The sequence below is a fragment of the Dermochelys coriacea genome, chromosome 3 (assembly GCF_009764565.3).
Source record: "Dermochelys coriacea isolate rDerCor1 chromosome 3, rDerCor1.pri.v4, whole genome shotgun sequence".
NCBI classification, from domain to species: Eukaryota; Metazoa; Chordata; order Testudines; family Dermochelyidae; genus Dermochelys; species Dermochelys coriacea.
Window position 1 is genome coordinate 103,215,139 of NC_050070.1, and position 19,171 is coordinate 103,234,309.

Genomic DNA, 19,171 nt, shown 5'->3' on the forward strand with positions numbered 1-19,171 from the left:
TAGATTGGCTCATCTAGGCCAGGGCTAGTCCACATGACAGAGGCTGTGGAGACTCAAAGCACTCTAGTGGAGACTCAGCATGTACCAGGAAAAGGAGTTTGACTGGTGTACTTAATTCACTTCCCTGAACAAAATATGCTATACCAGCAAAAGGACTCCTTTGCTAGTATAAGGACGGTGGTCTTTTTTTTTTTTCACACCTCTAGCCTGGCACCGTTTTGTAGTGTAGACCTGGCCTCAGACACTGTCCTGGTAGGGGATGGTGCGGAGCTGCACCGTCCACGGAGAACTTAGGGAAGCTCATTGAAGCATTGTCCTTCCCTTTGTTTCCCAATGAACTACTCATGGCCCCACTTCCTTTTAGGAATAAGGCACTGCAGCTGTGCCTGCCCAATCTCCTGTCAGCCTACTGAGCACAGCTGGACTGCACAAGCTAACTTGCCTGATGGAATGCCTGCCTGTGATTGGCTGAAAAAGCTAGCCTGCTTGTTCTTGAGCCCAGCAGCAGTAGTAGCTCTCTGACTGCTTAAAGCGTTTGCCCACAGCTGCGAAAACTCGTTTGGCTGCTTGTTCTCAGCCTTGCTGTAGTCCCGCTCTTGCCTTGTTTGAGCCCTGCTGCTGCCTGGACCCAGCTCTGCCTCACCTCACCACCATTCTTCTAGGTATCCATGAAATAGCCTGTGACAGATAACTGTTGTGGAGCTGATGCAAGGAGAATGAATGTATATGTAAGTGGGGGATTAGTCCTGCTATTGTGGGGAACTTCCCTGGCTTCTGCACTACCCCGGTGAAGTTGGCTAGTGAAAGGATCTGAGTCCTTGCTCCCACTTCCTTTACCCAGTGGCCTCCCTGCCCTTGAGGACTCCTCTTCCACTCTCCTGTCTGGCAGAGTCCTCGTAACCCCAACAAGGCTGTCCCAGGATTCCTGGGGGGCTTGACCCCCAACCCTGCTGTGGTCACCTAGGACAGGGGCTAGGGTGTCCCCACTCCGGGGTACTCTCTCTGCACTGGGCACTTCTCTGACCCACTGACCATTACATACAAGTTAAAGCAAATACAAGTTATTTAATCAACAATTAATTGTAAAAAGAATAAGGAAAAATGGGAAAGGTTAAAGGAAACACATCAACCCGCTCTGTGGCAGGGAACATCACAAACAGTGTCTCTGGAATGACAGGGCAGTTCACAGGCTGTTCCTTGTAAGTCCCAGGCCTTCGTCCCAGGCCCTGGCTGTGCTGCAGGGATGCTGTGGGTTGGACACTTGCTCTGGTGGTGGCCACACGCTCTCAGGCTTTAAGTGGTAGGACCCTTCTTCCCAGTGTCGCCCCCACTCTGTTGGGGTTACGATCCAAGCCTGGCCTGTAGAACCTCTTGGCTGAGGTGTCTCCCTATGCTGGGCCCACTGCCCAGGGTCCCCCTCGGCGTCCCCAGCTGCTCACCGCACCCAGCTCCAGACTGCTCCAGCCCCAGCTGCACCATTCGGCCTCAGTGCTGCTGCTCTGCCTCCAGCTCCCTGGGCTGCTTCTTTGGCCCCTCTGGCTCTGGTTGCTACAGCTCTGCTCCCAGGACAGGTCTGCTCTGCAGGCTGCTTCTGTGACTCTGCTCCCAGCACTGACCTGCTTCCTGGGCTGCTTTTCTGGCCCCTCTGGCTCTGGTTGCTGCAGCTCTGCTCCCAGGGCAAGTCTGCTCTCTCTGGGCTGTGCCTCTGGCTTGGGGCTGCAGCTCTGCTCCCAGGACGGGCTGCTCTCTCTGGGCTGCTTCTCTGGTCCCTCTGGATCTGGCACAGCTCTGCCCCACAGCTCAGCTCAGGCCCCTGCTTTCTCCTTAGCTCGGCACCACTCTGTCTGACCCAGGCAAATTCATCTCACGTGGAGGATGGGACCTCCCTGGCCTCCTGACTCCCTGATTAGTCTGCCCACCCTGTCATTCAGGCTGACCTGGAGGATTGGCCTCTCCCCATTGTACCTGGTGGCTGTCAGTGTCAGGGTCCTGGTTTCCCATAGACCCTTCCCCTTTTAGTACTGGGAGCTAGCCAACCAAAACACCCCCACTGAATGTTAGTAAGGAGGCAACAGTTCCCTTAGATATATACTTGCATAACCAATGGCAGTGAAAGGGTTGGTTTTATTTTTAGATTAGTGTCTCCTTTTTTCTCCAAAGCTATTTAATTCCAGGAGGGAATAAATGCACCGTAAAAATATTTAGTTGCCAGGAAAATAGTTTAGCAACAGTCGGTACATAATGTTTTTTTAAAGAAATGTATAAGCAACAGATACACCAGCACAGATGTTTTGTATGAAAAGTTGGTAATAGAATTAAGTAAGTTGAAACTGAAAGTCTGATATAAGTGGTTGTGAAAAGTATGAACTAATGTTTTCAGTCAACCATAGGACCTGATTTTGCAAATACTTCACAATGTAGTGTTTACTTCAATGGGAATACACACAGTTGAAAACACTACTCCCAGCAGTAAGTATTGGCAGAACTGGGCCCAGATTTCTCAGGCAAGATAATGGCTCACACAAAAGTATCACAATTTTCCAATTTTAAATTGCTATGTTGTGGAATAAGGTTTCTATTAAATGAGTACATTGCGGAATTTGTACATTTTAATTGTAATTGATTTCTATTTATTATTTACCGAAAGATCAGTGTAATTATTTAGTCTGAATCCATCAAAATAATTTAATTTGTCAGATGGTTATGCAAATGTATGTAGTGCAGCAAAACATAAAATTTGTGACAACTATATTACAAAAAAAAACCCTAAAATTTTTTGTTACCTTACCATGAAAATATCAATATGTGACTGTATCTAAGATATGTATAGAGAATCAATTTGTGTGCTCCGTATCTTACCTGTTGGCTATCCTCTGACATACTAAGAAGTTAACTTCAGAATTTTAGTCTTACTATTATTACAGAAGAGACCTGATCCAAAGCCCACTGCCGTCAGTTGGTGCCTTTCCACTAATTTAAATTGGCTTTGGATCAGGCCCCAAAAGAGCTCAATAAATATATATGGGATAATTACATAAATTACTATAATCTATTTAGAGTACAAACAAAGGGATAGGGAGGAATCACGGAGAGAAGTCTGAGTGGCTTGTGTTCACAGAATCTTGAAATATGTGTGTCCTTATTCACAATTTTTTGATGCAGCTTTATACATTTGAGGTTTGTTACAAAAGAAAACATTATTTTTATTAAAATCATGCACAAAATCTCTGTCTCTGTACCTTTGTTAATAATTTGTGGGCATGATTCCAAGGCCATTAAAGTCAGTGGAAAGACTCCCATTGACCTGAGTGAACTTTGGATCAAGTCTGGTAAAAGTTTGTAAGAAATCAGAAAAATAGGAGACGAAGTTTGAAAAGATGCTTTTCAAACATAGAAAGTTCTCTTTCAAACAATTTATTTAAATATTTGTGTACAATGGGATGGTAAAAATGGTATCATATCAAAAATAAATGAGCCATTTCTCAGTTACCTGAAGTTCAAGTGCATAAATACTGGATAATATCCTATGAGGTAAAAGCTGTGAGGGTTTTAAACTAATTACTATAATACAAAAACAAACCAATCACCAACAACAATAACTAAAGTTAAGAATACTAAAGTTTATATTTGGAGATGGAAGAGTCCTCTCTGACAAAAACAACATATGCTATACAAGTTCTTAATTTTTCTTTAACTGTTGGTGAGATTTTACCATTCTATTTGTGAACTGTGGTAGATATCATATAATGCACACAGTGCATGCTGCAGTTTTAAAATATGAAGTGTTTATTAAGCTGCACAAAATATTTCCCCCTTACAATATACAGTCATCATTCCTCTCACCCATATATGTGAAATCTGTTTGAATCCATGGAATATTGGTTTGAATGATGGCTCTGATTTTTTTATACTGTACTTTTCCAAAGAAAGCACAAAAAGCAAACATAGTTATCATTTGCCACATAGCGCAGATTCCATGAGTGCTCCAGGACTGGAGCACCCACAGAAAAAAATTAGTGGGTGCTTAGCACCCACCGGCATCCAGATCTCCTCCCCCCACGCCTGGGCGCCTCCCGCCCACTGCAATCAGCTGTTCTGCAGCGTGCAGGAGACACTGGGGGGGAGAGGGAGGAGCAGGCATGGGGCACGCTCGGGGGAGGGGGCAGAATGTGTGGGAAGAGGCGGGGCAGCAGAGGAGCAGGGATGGGAAAAGGCAGGGTGGAGTGCTGGATAGGGAGAAGGATTGGGGGCAGCCCTGGGGCGGAGCAGGGGCATGAAGAGGTGGGGCGCGGTAGGGGCTTGGGGAAAGGGGACAGGCGGGGGGTGAGGCCGGAGGCAGAGCGGAGGTTTGAGCACCCCCAAGGCCCAGACGAAGCCGGTGCCTGTGATTTGCCATTTCTTATTTATTCACACACAAGTAAGCATCTCTCCTTAAAACCAATGAAATTGAAAAGCGATTTAATGGCTTATAAATAGGCCATTCTTTAGCTTGATAGGAGAATGCATCCCCTATCAGTTTTATAAAAGCCACAATTAAGCAGCTTCTTAGCCCAAGCCCAAGAGCCCGAGTCAGCTGGCATGGGCCAACTGTGGATTTTTAATTGCACTGTAAACATACCCTTATTGCAGTAGTTCTCAACCGGGTGTCCAGGGCCCTCTGGTAGGCCATGACCAGGTTTTAGGGGGGCTGCCAAGCAGGGCCAGCATTAGACTTGCGGGGCCCTAGGGCCAAAAGCTGAAGCCCCACCGCATGGGGCTGGGGCCATGAGCTCCACCACCTGGTGCTGAAGTCAAAGCCTGAGCAACTTAGCTTCACTGGGCCCCCTGTGGTGTGGGTCCTCAGGCAGTTGCCTTGCTTGCTTCCCCCTAATGCTGGCCCTGGCTTTTATGTGCAGAAAACCATTTTTATTCCTGGGGAAATTCTGCGCCGTTGTGCAGTGCAGAATTTTTCAAAAATTAATGTGTTTTGCGCAGAATTTCCTTTCCCCCACAGAAATGGGCTGCAGTGCTGCTAGCCGCCACTAGGGGCTGCTGGAATTGGCAAAGCATAGAACTCGCACATAGAAGACAGTGCCAGTGGGGAGCAGGAGAGAGCTAGAAGATTTCTGGCAGCTGTAGTTCCCAGCATGCTCTGAGGGAAGGAGAGGGGGTACACAGGAAACTCTGTGCAAGACTGGGTCCGAGCATCAGGCTGTTTCTCCCTCTGGATCCATGGGTTCGGGGCGGGGGGGAATGGGTGTCTGGTCTAGGGGGCCCTATGGCTGGGCTCTGGCGGGGTGGGGGTTCAGGTGTATTGGCTGGGGGAGCATGACTGGGCTCTCGGAGGGAGGGGTTGTGGGTGTCTGGTCCCCCAGCTTGGCTCTGGAGGGGGAGGGGGCAGACAAACAGGAACTGGGTTGTCATAGGGGTTTCTTTAACTCTCTTCTCCTGGGGGAATTTTTGGGTGTGTTTGTATTGTTACAGACATACTTGTTGACAAGTATTTTGAAATAAATTACCAAAATAACCTGTAATTATGTAGTGTTATTTTGACAAATAAAATTTGCAGAATTTTAAAATATTGGGTGCAAAATTTTTAATTTTTTGGCACAGAATTCCCCCAGGAGTAAACTATTGTGGCACAGCTGAGTTGTGGAGTTTTAATAGCATGTTGAGTGGCCTCAGAAAGAAAGAAGCTTGAGAACCCCTGCCTTATTGGACCCACTTCTGTTAATGAGAGAGACAACCTTTTGAGCTTACACAGAGCTCTTCTTCAGGTCTGGGAAACATACTCAGTTAAATACATGGTGGAACCAATTTTTTAGTAAGTAAAAATGGACCATTCAAGGTGAAGTAGCCCATTAACACCCCTCCAGTCATGCGGGGAAGAAAAGGTGTCTGGGAGGGATGGTTGTTAGTGAGTCATAGATTGTTGTAATAAGTCATAAATCCAGTGTTTCTATTCTGTCCATGATTTTCAGTGTCTAGCAAAGTTATGAATTTAAGCTCCCAGGTTTGTCTTTTGTCATGTAGGTTTCCTTTGAGAATGAGTGACATATCAGATATAGAGTGATGGCTTTGTGAAAAGTAATGTAAATATAAGGCCACATCACAGTATTTTAGTATATCAGTATATCAGATTTTTTGAGACTGTCTGTTGAACCAGATTACCCAGCTCTCATTTTGAATTCAACCGGATTTATTCACAATCAAGCATGGTTTTATGTGCTTTGCTAAATGGGGGTCTTTATGAGTCTCTCTGTTGAGATTGACATGGCTAAATTTGAAAATGATTTTTGGATGTAGACACCTGTCCACAAGAAACCAGACTGAAACCACCAACAGCACAAGTTTATTAACCATTACGGCACGCTGAGATAGTAATCTTTTTTTTTATTGAATTTCTATGGAAACTGGTGGGTTAAAAAGTTGGGGATAGTTAGATAAGTGGCCTGTTTGATGTTCTTATAGAGACAGTGGTAGTGACTCCATAGTTAATGTTGTGTCTAGCAGTCTGTTTTAAACTGCTTTCATAGCTCCTTCTCCTGTGTACCTTTTCACAAGTACCTTTTAACTTTATACTTAAAGTTGCTCCACTGCAAACTACATAACACAAATATTACTTTTAAAATACATAAATATTAAAAATATGGAAATAACCAGAGTAAATGATTTATAATTGACTTTCACAGTTTAATAATGATACTGATGTGTAAAAAATCAATGTGCAAAACTCAATCTTAACTCTGACCTATGAGACACTTATGCAATTGCTTTTATCACATTTATTTATAAGTATCTAAAATATTATCAGTGATGTATAAATTAGTGATATGGGTGTGTATATATGTGTGTGTATATATAATGTTGTACGGTTTATAAATAGTGATGAGCAAATAAGGGTTTTTTAGTTTGGTGACTGAACTGAAAAATCTGGGGGGAAAAATGTGTTTGGGGTCAGATTGATATAGAAATTCTTTGATTTTCTTCTCGCCAAAATAAAAGCCAAAAAAATTTTGGAAGGGATTAATGAAACATTCCACTCTCAATGAAAAAGCTCTACCTGAAATTAAATGTTTAATTTAGAATGAAACTATTTATTTTACCCAATGCATTTTTGTTTGTTTTGGGGGATGGAGATATATAATATTTGTGTGTGTTTTAAATTGTATCAAGTCATACACGTGTTGGACACTTTTGAAACATTTAAACTTTTTTGATTTTTAAAAACGATTTTGGGCAGAAACTATTCACCCAATTTGATCCCGAATTCAAAACTGCAAATTAACTATTTTTCCAAAAAAAAATTTTCCCAGCTCTATTTATAAATGTCTTGTGAGCCAACATTAAGGCATTTATTGGATTGTATAAAGTAAATGTTTACCTAACATTCTACTGTTAATAAAGCCCTGAAATCAGTTGATTTTCAGTAGGCTTTGGATTAGGGCCTAACTACATATAAAAAACCCTGGCCTCTATCCTGCAAACATTGGTGCTTAACTTTAAGCATGTGAGTAGTCCCACAGGTTTCAATGGAACTACTCACATGCTTTAAGTTAAGCACATACTTAAATACTGTGCTGCATCAGGGCCAGAGTGCTCAGTATCATGCCATATTGTACCCTGTAATAATGTAAATAAATAAATTATATATATAATACACATACAGACACACACGCACTTCAAATGTTCCCCAAACAGCCATTACAATGCCAGTGTCAACTGGTGCCCAATTTGAATTAAGGCATGTCTACATTTCCAGCTGGGACTGTGATTTCCAGCTTGAGGAGACATACCTACACTATCTGTGATTGAGCTAGTGCACTAAAAATTGTGTGTGTGTGTGTGTGTGTGCGCACGCGCGTTAGCGTTGCCAACTCTGACTGAAGCTCTTCCGTGAGATTTTTTTCCCCGAACATGATGTAATGTTTTTTTCTTAAAATATCCTATTGAAATATCCTATTGCTTTCAATAGTCTCTGGGAGATCGATGCTGGTTCCGGGAGACTCCAAGCCAATCCTGGAGAGTTGGCACCCCTAGTGTGCATTTGTGGCTGTGGCTGTGGCTGCGGAAGCAGTGGGAGGGTTTAGGATGGTAGTTCTCAAACTTTTGTACTGGTGACCCCTTTCACATAGCAAGCCTCTGAGTGCGACCCCCCCCCTTATAAACTAAAAACACTTTTTAATATATTTAACACCATTATAAATGCTGGATGCAAAGCGGGGTTTGGGATGGAGGCTGACAACTCGTGACCCCTCCCCATGTAATAACATCGCAACCCCATCTGGGGGCCCGACCCCCACTTAGAAAACCCTGGTCTAGTAGCCCCAAGTATTACCTGTCTGAGACCACAGGTGTGTACTTAGGGTAGCTAACCCCTCCCTTCACTTGCCCTGCTGTGGCTACGCTTTATTTTTAGTATGCAAGCCTGATCAGAGCAAGCTGCAAGTATGTCTCCTCAAACTGAGAACCATGCCCCCAGCTACAAGTATATCCTTATTCGTAACACAGAGGTGAAAGGCGTATTAATCCATTACTGTTCCTTGAATCATGCACTACATTCACATACTCCTCTTTAGGAGGAAGATCTGTGGGTAAAATGTTTTACTGAATAAAATGTAAAATCCCCTTCATTCAATTAAAAAATAAAGTATCTGATAAAGGGCTCAGGTGCTTCAGCCTCTGCAGCCACAGCTTTATCTTATCTCCTTTCATTGTCTTTCAACCCTTCACTCTTGGAGTTGCGCATTTTATAAGCTATGCTCTCTTGTTGGTTGGTCTGCTTGGCTTTCCCACAAAGGGAGAAAGAAAATCTTCTCTGTTGTGCTGGGCAACACCACTGCCACGTTTATAATTACAACTTTTCTTTTACTTAGTGAACTGTTCTGTCAGAAAATACAGTCTGCAACAGATGGTTTTCTGGTTTTGCTTTTTAAGTTTTCCGTGAAGAAAAATTTAGGAACAGACACAGAACAGCATAGTTCAGAGATTCTTATAATGTGGGTTAAATCTTAATAGAGAGATTAACTAGTCAATGCCTCCTGTGCACAATGGCATCACATAATTTGGACAACTATAGCAACAGTGTGTGAACCAGTAAACTTTGTTGAAATTGACTTCTGCTTAAAGAAAGAAAATAGGTCTGTGGTGATGGTGCCACTCTGGAGAGCTGTTTACTGACCATTAATGAGTGAGGATTTACTTTCTGATTGACCATTCTTTATGTCTGCCCCCTCCCATACTTTTTAAAAATCAAATCGTACCAAAGCTGTTGATTTGATTATCCATAGCTCTTTTCATTTCACCTGACCTGTTTGAATTTCAAAATCTTAAAAGGGGAATACACCTTATTTAGTGTTTATTAAAGTACCATACTTTTAATTAATAGTTCAGTGTTGTGAAGCTCTTGAAAACTTGTTAGGAAGAGGGTAGGTACTATCTTTTCAGCAGAGGAATAAATCCTAAAATTATATTTTAAGTAATCCTATTTATTCTTAGGGCTGTAAGAGTTTCAACAGTTTTTATCATAAAGTTGAATGCATTTTGAGCCAAGAAATGGCAATGTTGGTTCATGAAGCCCAGCAAATGTAATCACAGTGACAAGGAGTTCTCTCTTGCTTTTCTCCCTTCCCTCACAGTCTATTTTTTGCCCTTGTGGCATCACATTACAGCAAAGCATAGGAGAAGTAATTCAGACTCCATGCCAGCTTCTCTGACCTTCTTGGATAATCCAAATATACTTTTGCCATAGACAACTTTTAAATAATAAATGTGTTCAGTTTCAATTACTTTCTACTCCAAGTCCAATAAATGGATTCTTAGTGGAATTTGTATATTAAACCAGGGTTAGCCCTTTAATGTATATTTACACGAAAGTACATATTTGGATTTGGATCTTTCTTCAAAGTTTGGTTTGGATTTCTAGTTAAGAAAAACATTCTCTGCTGGTTCCCATTTTTCAGTGTGCTGGTTACTGATTGATATTTCACATTCTAGTCCGACACATTTCAGCTACTATATTTGTCAATCTACTCTAGGTAATAAAGTAACATTTAATATCCCAACATTTTTACAAATCTCCTGTTAACCACCTTGCTATATCCTGGTTAGATGTCGTAAAATGGACTCAATGGGCAACAGATAAGAAAAGAAAAGAGTAGAGTAATCCCAAAATGTCTTTGATCTAAAGAGAAACCATTCAGGAATATGAAAAGGAGTACTTGTGGCACCTTAGAGACTAACAAATTTATTAGAGCATAAGCTTTCGTGAGCTACAGCTCACTTCATCGGATGCTGTAGCTCACGAAAGCTTATGCTCTAATAAATTTGTTAGTCTCTAAGGTGCCACAAGTACTCCTTTTCTTTTTGCGAATACAGACTAACACGGCTGCTACTCTGAAACCTGTCATTCAGGAATTTAGAAATCAGATGTCATAGCATTTTCTTTTTATTATTTTAACATCTTTGTCTCTAGCTTGTTTCATGAATATGTATTTTAAATAATTTTTTTTAATTTCTGGGTTCAATTTTTTTATCTTTTTTAATTTTTCTTAGAAAGTAGGCAGTGAACGGTTGAATTAAGTCAAGGTAATGTATTGTATACTTGGGCTTTTTTTACACACTACTTAATCAGATCACTATTCTTCATTGTCCTCCACTTCGGATGGCAGTGAGGGGATCCAGATGACAATCTGTGGAAGATATTCTTCCAGAGGCAGCATCTGGCTCCTTGGCAGATTCCTCAAGCACTTCTACTAATGGGTTTGGATTTGCCCATGGGTCTTTTATGTGGTTACATTGCAGATGGGCTGTCTGCACAGCTTTGTCCCTTTTGAATGCATTTTTTAAAAAACTTTCATCCTACTTTTAGATATTTACACACTCTTTTCCAATTGATATGATTCTTTATGAGTCTCATAAGATCCCTGTGCTTGATTCTTTATGTAAGAAATCCCAAAACTTTCCATACATCTAAATGCGCACCTTGAGTTGTGTTTGCGATTCTGGATTAACTTCTCCAGTCTCGTTGCCAAGTGATATAATTCAGCATGATCTGAGTCTTTATTGTTGTCAGATTTCTTTGGGAATGACCCTACACTATCACTTTTAGAGCAGAGTAACTTACGTCCCCTTGAATCATGAAATATACTTGCCTTCCCCCTTTGAAAGCCTATGTTCAAATCTGGATTTGGTTATAAGTGAAAATGAGTATGGTGGGCTCAACCTGCCCCTTAGGGGAGCCTGGTCTGCTGCTTAGCAGAGTCCTGGACTAGAGTAGCAAAGTTGTTGCAAGTGATGACTTCCTCCAGGAATCAAAGTGGCATTAGTTGTGTCTGTGTCTGTCACCTTCTCATCATGACTGCCCTCATTATCTTTGCTTCCTGTGCTCACATTCCAGTAGGAAAAATTCATGTAGATGGAAATGAAATGTCAAATAAGCATCCCACCACTATCCTTTGACATTTATGTGGCAGTTCCTGCAAATGGCTCAGCAGATATTTTCTGGATTGATATAAACTAATTGCCAGACTGATGGTGACCTCACAACAGCAATTACTGCTTGGAGTGAGTGATGTTATCCTTCAAAAGCCCACCCTCGAAGACTGGGACAGAATCTTTAATATCTTTTATTCTTTTCCTGCCTAGGTACCTCCAAGATTCTCTATTCTTCTTTATGGTGCATTTGGTGATCAAAATGAAAAAAAAAAAAAACCTGAAGAAAAAAAATTGTTTCAGGTTGAATGAAACTCTCTTTTTTTACCCAGAATATTTTCTTTGGTTTTGTTTGTTTGTTTGTTGCATTTTGAGTGTGTTTTACCCCTTTAAAACAAAATTTTAAACAAATCTAGCTAAATTTCTAAATAAAATATTTTGAAATGAAAAGTCAAAATATTTTGTTTAGAAAATATCTTAGCAACTATTTTGATTTTTTTTAACATTTTATATTCGGCTGAAACCATTAGATATGGATAGCTGCAGTCTCCCTGAAACTGCATTTTTGGGTGAATGAACTGTTTGACAGAAAAAAATTCTCCCAGCTCTACTGGTTTACTCTTTGACAGAGTTAGGGATAACTTATACATTGTAGTGCTCGGTGTTCCCATCTGTAATAATTATTATTATTATTATTTGTATTACCATAGCATGGCTATAAATTATTTAGTGCTTCTTACCACAAACCAGGTGCTAGTCCTGACGGGGATTAAGAGAGACTATCTGAAGGAGAATGAAGAGTTGGGCCCTTGTTAGCGTTTAGTATTATTACTTGTTTTTTCCTCTCAGGTGGACAGCCAGAACTGACACTGTGCTGTCAGTGGTTGTGCTTTTGGTGTATAGTGCCAGAGTGACAGTAAACAGAACAGTAGCGGAGTTGATATCATGCCCTTCTATTTCAATTTGAGAAATGATGAAGGAGAAGAAACTGCGCTGAGCCTGCAAGAGAAAAACAAAGTAACTTCAATGGAGAAAACTTTGTATTATCAGTTTTACTGTTCCTTCGCTGGATTTTGCAGTAGCTTGAGGCTTGGTTGGTTTAAGACTTGGGGCATGGTTACACTGGAAACTTCAAAGCGCTGTGACAGGAGCACTCCCTTGGCAGTGCTTTGAAGTGCGAGTGTGGTCGCGCATGAGGGCTGGGAGAGAGCTCTCTCAGTGCTCCTGGTAATCCAACTTCACCTCCCAGCACTCGGAGCCTGTTTACGCTAGCACTTTAAAGCGCTCTGACTTGCTGCGCTTAGGGGGGTGATTTTTCACACCCCTGAGCCAGCAAGTTAGAGTGCTATAAAATATAAGTGTAGCCAAGCCCTTAAACTGGAGTTATATCAGTATCTTGAGCCACAACGAAACATGGCATACACAGTGAATGTTCAGTAAGAAAACCCATATTTATTTCCTTCAATTTCTTTATTTTTTATTGATATGCTAATTTGGTTTAGGACTTGCTGCTCATGATAGTGTACTAAATCAAAGAGAGAAATCCATTTCCTGGATAGAGTTATTCATAGATTGTTCTAACTGGCATATTCTGTACCAAGTCACCCTTGTAAAAAAATCACAGAGATAGCCACCCACGAAATCAAAGCACCTGCAAAAGCAAATGTTCCTGTTAGTCTAGGAATAATATAATGACTGGGAATGTAATACATTAAAGTATAATTTTTAGGCTTCATCGTCATAACGTACTCTACTTTTGGCAACCTATGATATAATAAATATATATTTTTCCCCCACAAAAATCTTTATTTTTGAGTAAAGGCTGCTAAATAGCACATCCTAACAACATAAACGATAAAAACAAGGAAATAAATATTAAGTCCCACAATACCCCATCTGCACTGAGTGGGTCAGTTTTCCTTTATCAGCTTCAACTTTCTCCTGTCCACTCCCCAGAGTCCACATATATCCGCCCTCACTAAGGCCATGTTTATTGTCTGGAATGTTTATGTGCTTTGATTCATAAAGGTTTGGTGTGGCTTTCATAAATTACATTGTATATGGGTTATATGCCAATGTGTAAGTGAGGTTTGGTGTGAGATAAGTTTTTCTATAGCGTTAAGGTAAAGTTATATGAATGGGTCGTCTGTATCGTTAGTGATCATTAGACATTTAGGTAGAAGTTACAGAACTGAAGTCTGCGTCTGGGTGCATATGGATGTGTTATATTTTTTTCAGAGTAAAAGCATTGTGTTGGTTGTTCAGAATAAAGATGAAGAGATATAAGTTGTTATCTTTGCTCACCAGGCACATACTCTGAGCACAGCTGGAAAATGTTGACAAAAAAATGAAAGTTTGATGAAAAACAGAAACAAAAAAATTTGTTTCTGTTTTTCATCTAAATTGAGCCTCTGGTTAGAGAGCTGGGCTGGCAGCATTAGGAAACGGAAGTAGTTGACAGATCTGAGCAGTTCTATCAGCTAGCCTTCTAGTCGCTCAAAATGATAATTTTAAACGAAGGGAAACTCTTTCTTTAATTTTTGAAGTTCAAAAGCAGACTATGTCTGAAATATTATAAGATTGTGTTTTTGTGGGAGAGAAGTTTGGAATTTGAGGGAACTTTGGTTCTAGCTAGAGGAATATAAGAAACATAATAAAATCTTTAAAAATCGAGCATTTTTAAATGATTCTTTAGCAAAAGTTAGTAAAGATTTTTATTTAAAAAATATGTAGAGAAATCAGTTGTCTTCTAGGGAGTTATTGTGATAAATTTAGAGAATAAAGTAAATTATTTAAGTGTGAAACAGAGTCCTCCTTTAAGTTCACTTAACTTTGGAATTGCTACCAGTGTTACCTGGTATAGAGTTTGTGCTTGCAGAGCATTTTATTTAGAGAAAGTGTTTTATTTATTTAGCTTTAATTTTAAAGTATTTTATTTAGGAAATAATGTGGTTTGTTTTCTGTTTTCCTGTATAGTTTCATAGTTGATCTGTATGTGCTTCAGAACTTGCTGATAAAAAGTAGGTTTATGTACAGGTATGTTTTTTAAAAAAAAAAAAAAAGTTTTAGCCATTTAAATGAACACGTTAAAGAAGACACAGTTAGGGTTAATGTGGTGTTTTCCTGGAAGTCATGAACACCACTCGAGTGTTCTGAGTTGGAGAAGGGCCCAAAGCTTGCTCTAGTTCTACCCTATTTAACTTGTCAATTTAAATAGGTAACACTTTTCTAAAATGGCTAATATATGTACTCCAGGTGTCTGAATTATTCTATTTTTAAATCATTTAAAATTTTGCAAATAGATGTTTTTGCTGTGGAAAAAAGTGACAAGAATGAACTTATAGTTGTACTGAGAAAAAATGGGAATTTTAACAAAAAGATATGTCAAAGGTTTGAACTTACTATTTCTAATACATTAAAAGCAGAAAACTCCTATATTTAAATAAATGTGACCATTGCCAAGTCAAGCATTCAGAAGTTAAGAAATGCCACAGGTAAAGGTTCCCATACAGTCTTATTTTGGCCTCCTTGTGAATATATGTTGTGATAGTTTTGCTTAAAATCATATAGAAGGTCTGTGGCAGAGTCAGAAATACAGCCCTGCTCCACTGCTTTAAAACCACAAGATAATAGCCTGTGCACTGAATGAAGCATGGGTCCTATACAATAAATAGTGTTTGATCACATAATTAAACCTGTGCCATACTATACATGCGGAAGAGGACCAAATTAAAATTTCATGGTCATCCTTAATGCTGGCATTTCCTAACTTTTGGGGTGTTCAATTTTGCAACATTCTCATCCTTTAAATTTAATTGCCTAGGTTTTTTTTAAAAACAAACTATAGTAACAGAAATTTCTAATGCTGGCTTCAGAAGGGAGTGTGGTCTGGTGGGTACAGATGAGATAGCTACAGACATTCATTCATTTTGCAAAGGCTGCCAGCTCTGGATGAGTCTTGGGTCTGCCATATTAGCAACAGGGTTCTATTCCCAGCTCTGCCTGAAGTGACCTTGTGTGACCTCTGTTACCCTAACTGTCAAATGGGAGGAATGATAATTGCTTGCATCTTACGTTAGGAGCATGAGTCCTTGCTCATTGTAAAGGTTGTGGAGTGTACAGAATGGTGGAAGAGCTAAGCTTAGGAATCACAGTTCTTTCTAAAGGCTGCTGCTTCTGGGTTCCGTCTAGAGCTCAAGCTCACTGTGGGCTGGGACCATGATCAGTGCAGATGCAATGTTTAGAGATTTGAGTAGAAACCCTCTAAAAACCTCTGCTGAGCATGTGCAAATGCCAATTTTCATAGGCTTATAGCTAGCCAAACCTGTTTTTTTTTTATGGGGCAGCAGAAGATGCCTCTAACCCCTTCCTATATTTCAAGTTTCTGGTCCAAACCATGGTAGAGCTAATGCTCTTAAAAAATACAATAAAGGTCAGAAAAGTTATAACAGTAAAACTATCTATTCATTCTTCACACTTATTCTCTGAAAATTGCAAATCCATTTTTGCTGGGCTGGTACAAAATAAATTCAGGCAGAGTCTAAGCATGGAAAACGTAAGCTCAGATGGTTAAAAGTGTGGCAAAGTTATAAGCAATTGAAAGTAAATATTTATAATGAAAAATGTTAGGCATCTTTAACAATAGACATCACTCTGCCTATAATGAAAGAAACACTTTATCCCTAGAAAGCAGGCTATAGTAAGCAACCATTATGTTTAGAAACACTAATTTGTACTTCAGACTTCACTCATCTTTTTCTGTCAGTGCAAGAAAAATATATTGAGCCCAGCCGTGCTCCTGCTGAAGTCACTAATAGCAGAAACCTACAAAGCATTTAATTTGAAAAAAAAATCATCAAGATGTTGGAATAATTTAATCTTTTTTAGAAAATTTGTTTAGAACCTCTTACCTGTTGTCATTACCTAATATGCAGTAGGTTTCTTGTACCTTAGCTGAGATTTTTTTTTTTAAGTTAACGGTGAGCAGAATGAGAAAGGTGAATTAAAATCCATCCCACAAGAAGTAAAATCTAAATTTAAGGTACCATACCTTGGAAATATTTAAAGGTGCTGCTTGCTTGTTTATTGGGGGCAAAGCCATTGTGGATAAATACAAATATATGTAAATAGTTTTATGAAATAATTTTAAACCTTATTGAGACTCAACAAGCACAGTGACACCAACCTAGAGTACATCTTTTTTTCATCCAAACACAATTCCTATTCATGCATTGATCTTTTTAACACAATACTTTTCAAGCATATTGGTAAAATATGGAGTAATATACTCTTCTATACGATAGATTTCAGAGTAGCAGCCGTGTTAGTCTGTATTCGCAAAAAGAAAAGGAGTACTTGTGGCACCTTAGAGACTAACAAATTTATTAGAGCATAAGCTTTCGTGAGCTACAGCTCACTTCACCAAATGCATCCGATGAAGTGAGCTGTAGCTCACGAAAGCTTATGCTCTAATAAATTTGTTAGTCTCTAAGGTGCCACAAGTACTCTTTTTCTTTATACGATAGATGACATAAATATGTGGAATCACAACCACATATTGTGGTATAGAAGAGGGATGATCTGTTTATATTCTCTGGTAAACAAAAAAAAGCTGATAAGATAATTGTTTTCTGTTTAAATAACCCTGATTCTATCAGAAGTAAAAGGTGTTTGGAAACTTTAAATTATGATATTTGGGGAAGTTTATTATTATTATTTATTTATTTATTTTATTATAGTGTGTGTAAGTAAGTAAGAGAAGAGTAGAGTTTTTACCCTGACTACAAAGAGGGAACAACTGCTGTTTTGTTTCTAAGCTGGAAGCATCCATCAGGTATCTCCAAGCTGGTCATTTTGAGCAAGAAATCATGACATTGCTTGAGTGAACACATGGGGAGAATTAAACTGTATATGCAATGAAATACCAGTTGTTTATCTTGGGTACCCTCTTGCTTTCTTAAACACATACAAGATGGAAACACAGACTTTCTTTAACCTTTAGATGCATAGCTTCACTGTACAGAAAACTGCTAAACAAAACCTGACAGAACAGTAAATCATTTATGTTAATTTTATTTCATCAGTGATCACATTTCCCATAGACAATAAATGTAATGCTCTGTTGACAGATGTATGGAAATGGATATGCAGTTAGATGATGAAATCTGGGTCAAGACCATTTAAATCTAAGTTTATGCCTTTGCATTATGGAATATTAGTATAAATTTTGTACATGCTGGTGCGTGACCTTCTCCCTACATTTATAAGATTCCCACTACTCATCCAGACCATTGCTGGGGAGAGTATCCTGCCGAAAGAACTCTGGTGCATAGAGGGCTCATCTCAAATACTCATTGAAGTCAATGAGATTCTTTCTATTGGCTTTCAGGGGCTTCGGGGAAGGACCTTAATACATTGCCCCAGTTGTGATGTGGTGATTTCCAAAATGAAGGGCTTTCAGGTCTCATATATAACCCTATGCCCTGGGACAAGTGTATCTGAGGTAACTAGAATGTTCATCAAGTTATTTCTACTATTAGGAGCACAAAATTAGACTCCCCTTTGAGAGACAAGACAGGTTCAAACAATGCAAGTTTTTTCCCCGGAACATGCAGGAGATCAGATGGAGGACAGAAAGCTACAAAGGGAAATTTTCAATGATTTCATTAGGGACTAGACAAAAATTGACACAACTGTCCCCTGCTCCTCCTGCCCCAAATAACAATTTAAATAGGAACAGGAGCTCCTATTAAACTGCCTCTTATACTCCATCTCCCTCACAGCCATCCTCACTCCTTTACAGAACAGGAAAATTGGAATCCCAATGAGATTCAAGATAATCTCTCTACTGGCCTTAGTAGAATACACATGATAAATTATTTTTCTGTTGCAGCTGGCCTGGCAACTATGTGTACAGTAAAGATGTTTTGGAGGCAGAGGGGGAAGATCCATGTAATTAATTTGCAAATTGAGAAAGGAAAAGCAGCACACACACTGCAAAGTGGATTGCAGTTGCCAATCTAACATGGACTCTCTCTCTGCATGCCTGGAGGCATTCTGTTTGTGTTGTGAGTGAGGCAGCATGTCTCTCTTAGACCTGTCACTGGTGGAGAACTGTCTCCTTCCCCTTGACGTGGCTGTGACATTAAAAGTCGTGGTGGGGCTCTAAATTTGTTTGAAAGATCTAAATCAGTGATACCATGTTTTGGAAATCATGACTTTCTAGGCTATATGGAAATAACATGGAATGAAAAAAAAATACATAAAATCTAACCAAACAAAAATGCATAAAATAATTGAATTAAATAAACTTCCTATAGGATATTACAAATTCATTCTTTCTGTCGTCATTCTGTTCTCATTTATTAGGCACACAGTTATGACTAGTGGTTAGAATACAGAATGAGGAGTTGGGGGGCTTTGGAGATTATTTTCTTAGCTCTGCCGTGTTTTGCTGTGTGACTATGACCTATTCCTTTAACTTCTCCATGTTTCGGTTTCCCCCTTTTCAAAAGAAGGATGACAATATATCTACCTAACTTATAGGTATATTATGAGCCTTAATAAGTGTGTGTTAATTATATTGTGATACTTGTTTGAAAAGCAGAAAATATATTATTGTCTACATCTAATTATAAATAATTTATTCTTAAGTCAAGTATCAGAGGGGTAGCCATGTTAGTCTGGATCTGTGAAAGCGGCAAAGAGTCCTGGTGCCACAGGACTCTCTGTCCCTTATTTTTAAGTGTGGTGATGCCAA

General features: G+C 39.6%; 1 protein-coding gene across 15 annotated transcripts in view; it reads left to right on the plus strand.

The window, feature by feature from the left end:
* EYA4 (EYA transcriptional coactivator and phosphatase 4) overlaps positions 1-19,171 on the plus strand; it is a 231,677-nt gene that overhangs the window by 132,697 nt on the left and 79,809 nt on the right. The window contains exon 1 of one of the 15 annotated variants that reach the window (XM_043511002.1): positions 14,310-14,448. The exons of 13 other annotated variants lie outside the window; for them this stretch is intronic. In XM_043511002.1, coding sequence (XP_043366937.1) covers positions 14,441-14,448 — 8 coding nt within the window. In that variant the 5' untranslated portion in view covers positions 14,310-14,440. Of the gene's footprint in view, positions 1-14,309; positions 14,449-19,171 lie in introns of those variants that run through there. One more of the 15 variants, XM_043511001.1, reaches the window with a different exon arrangement.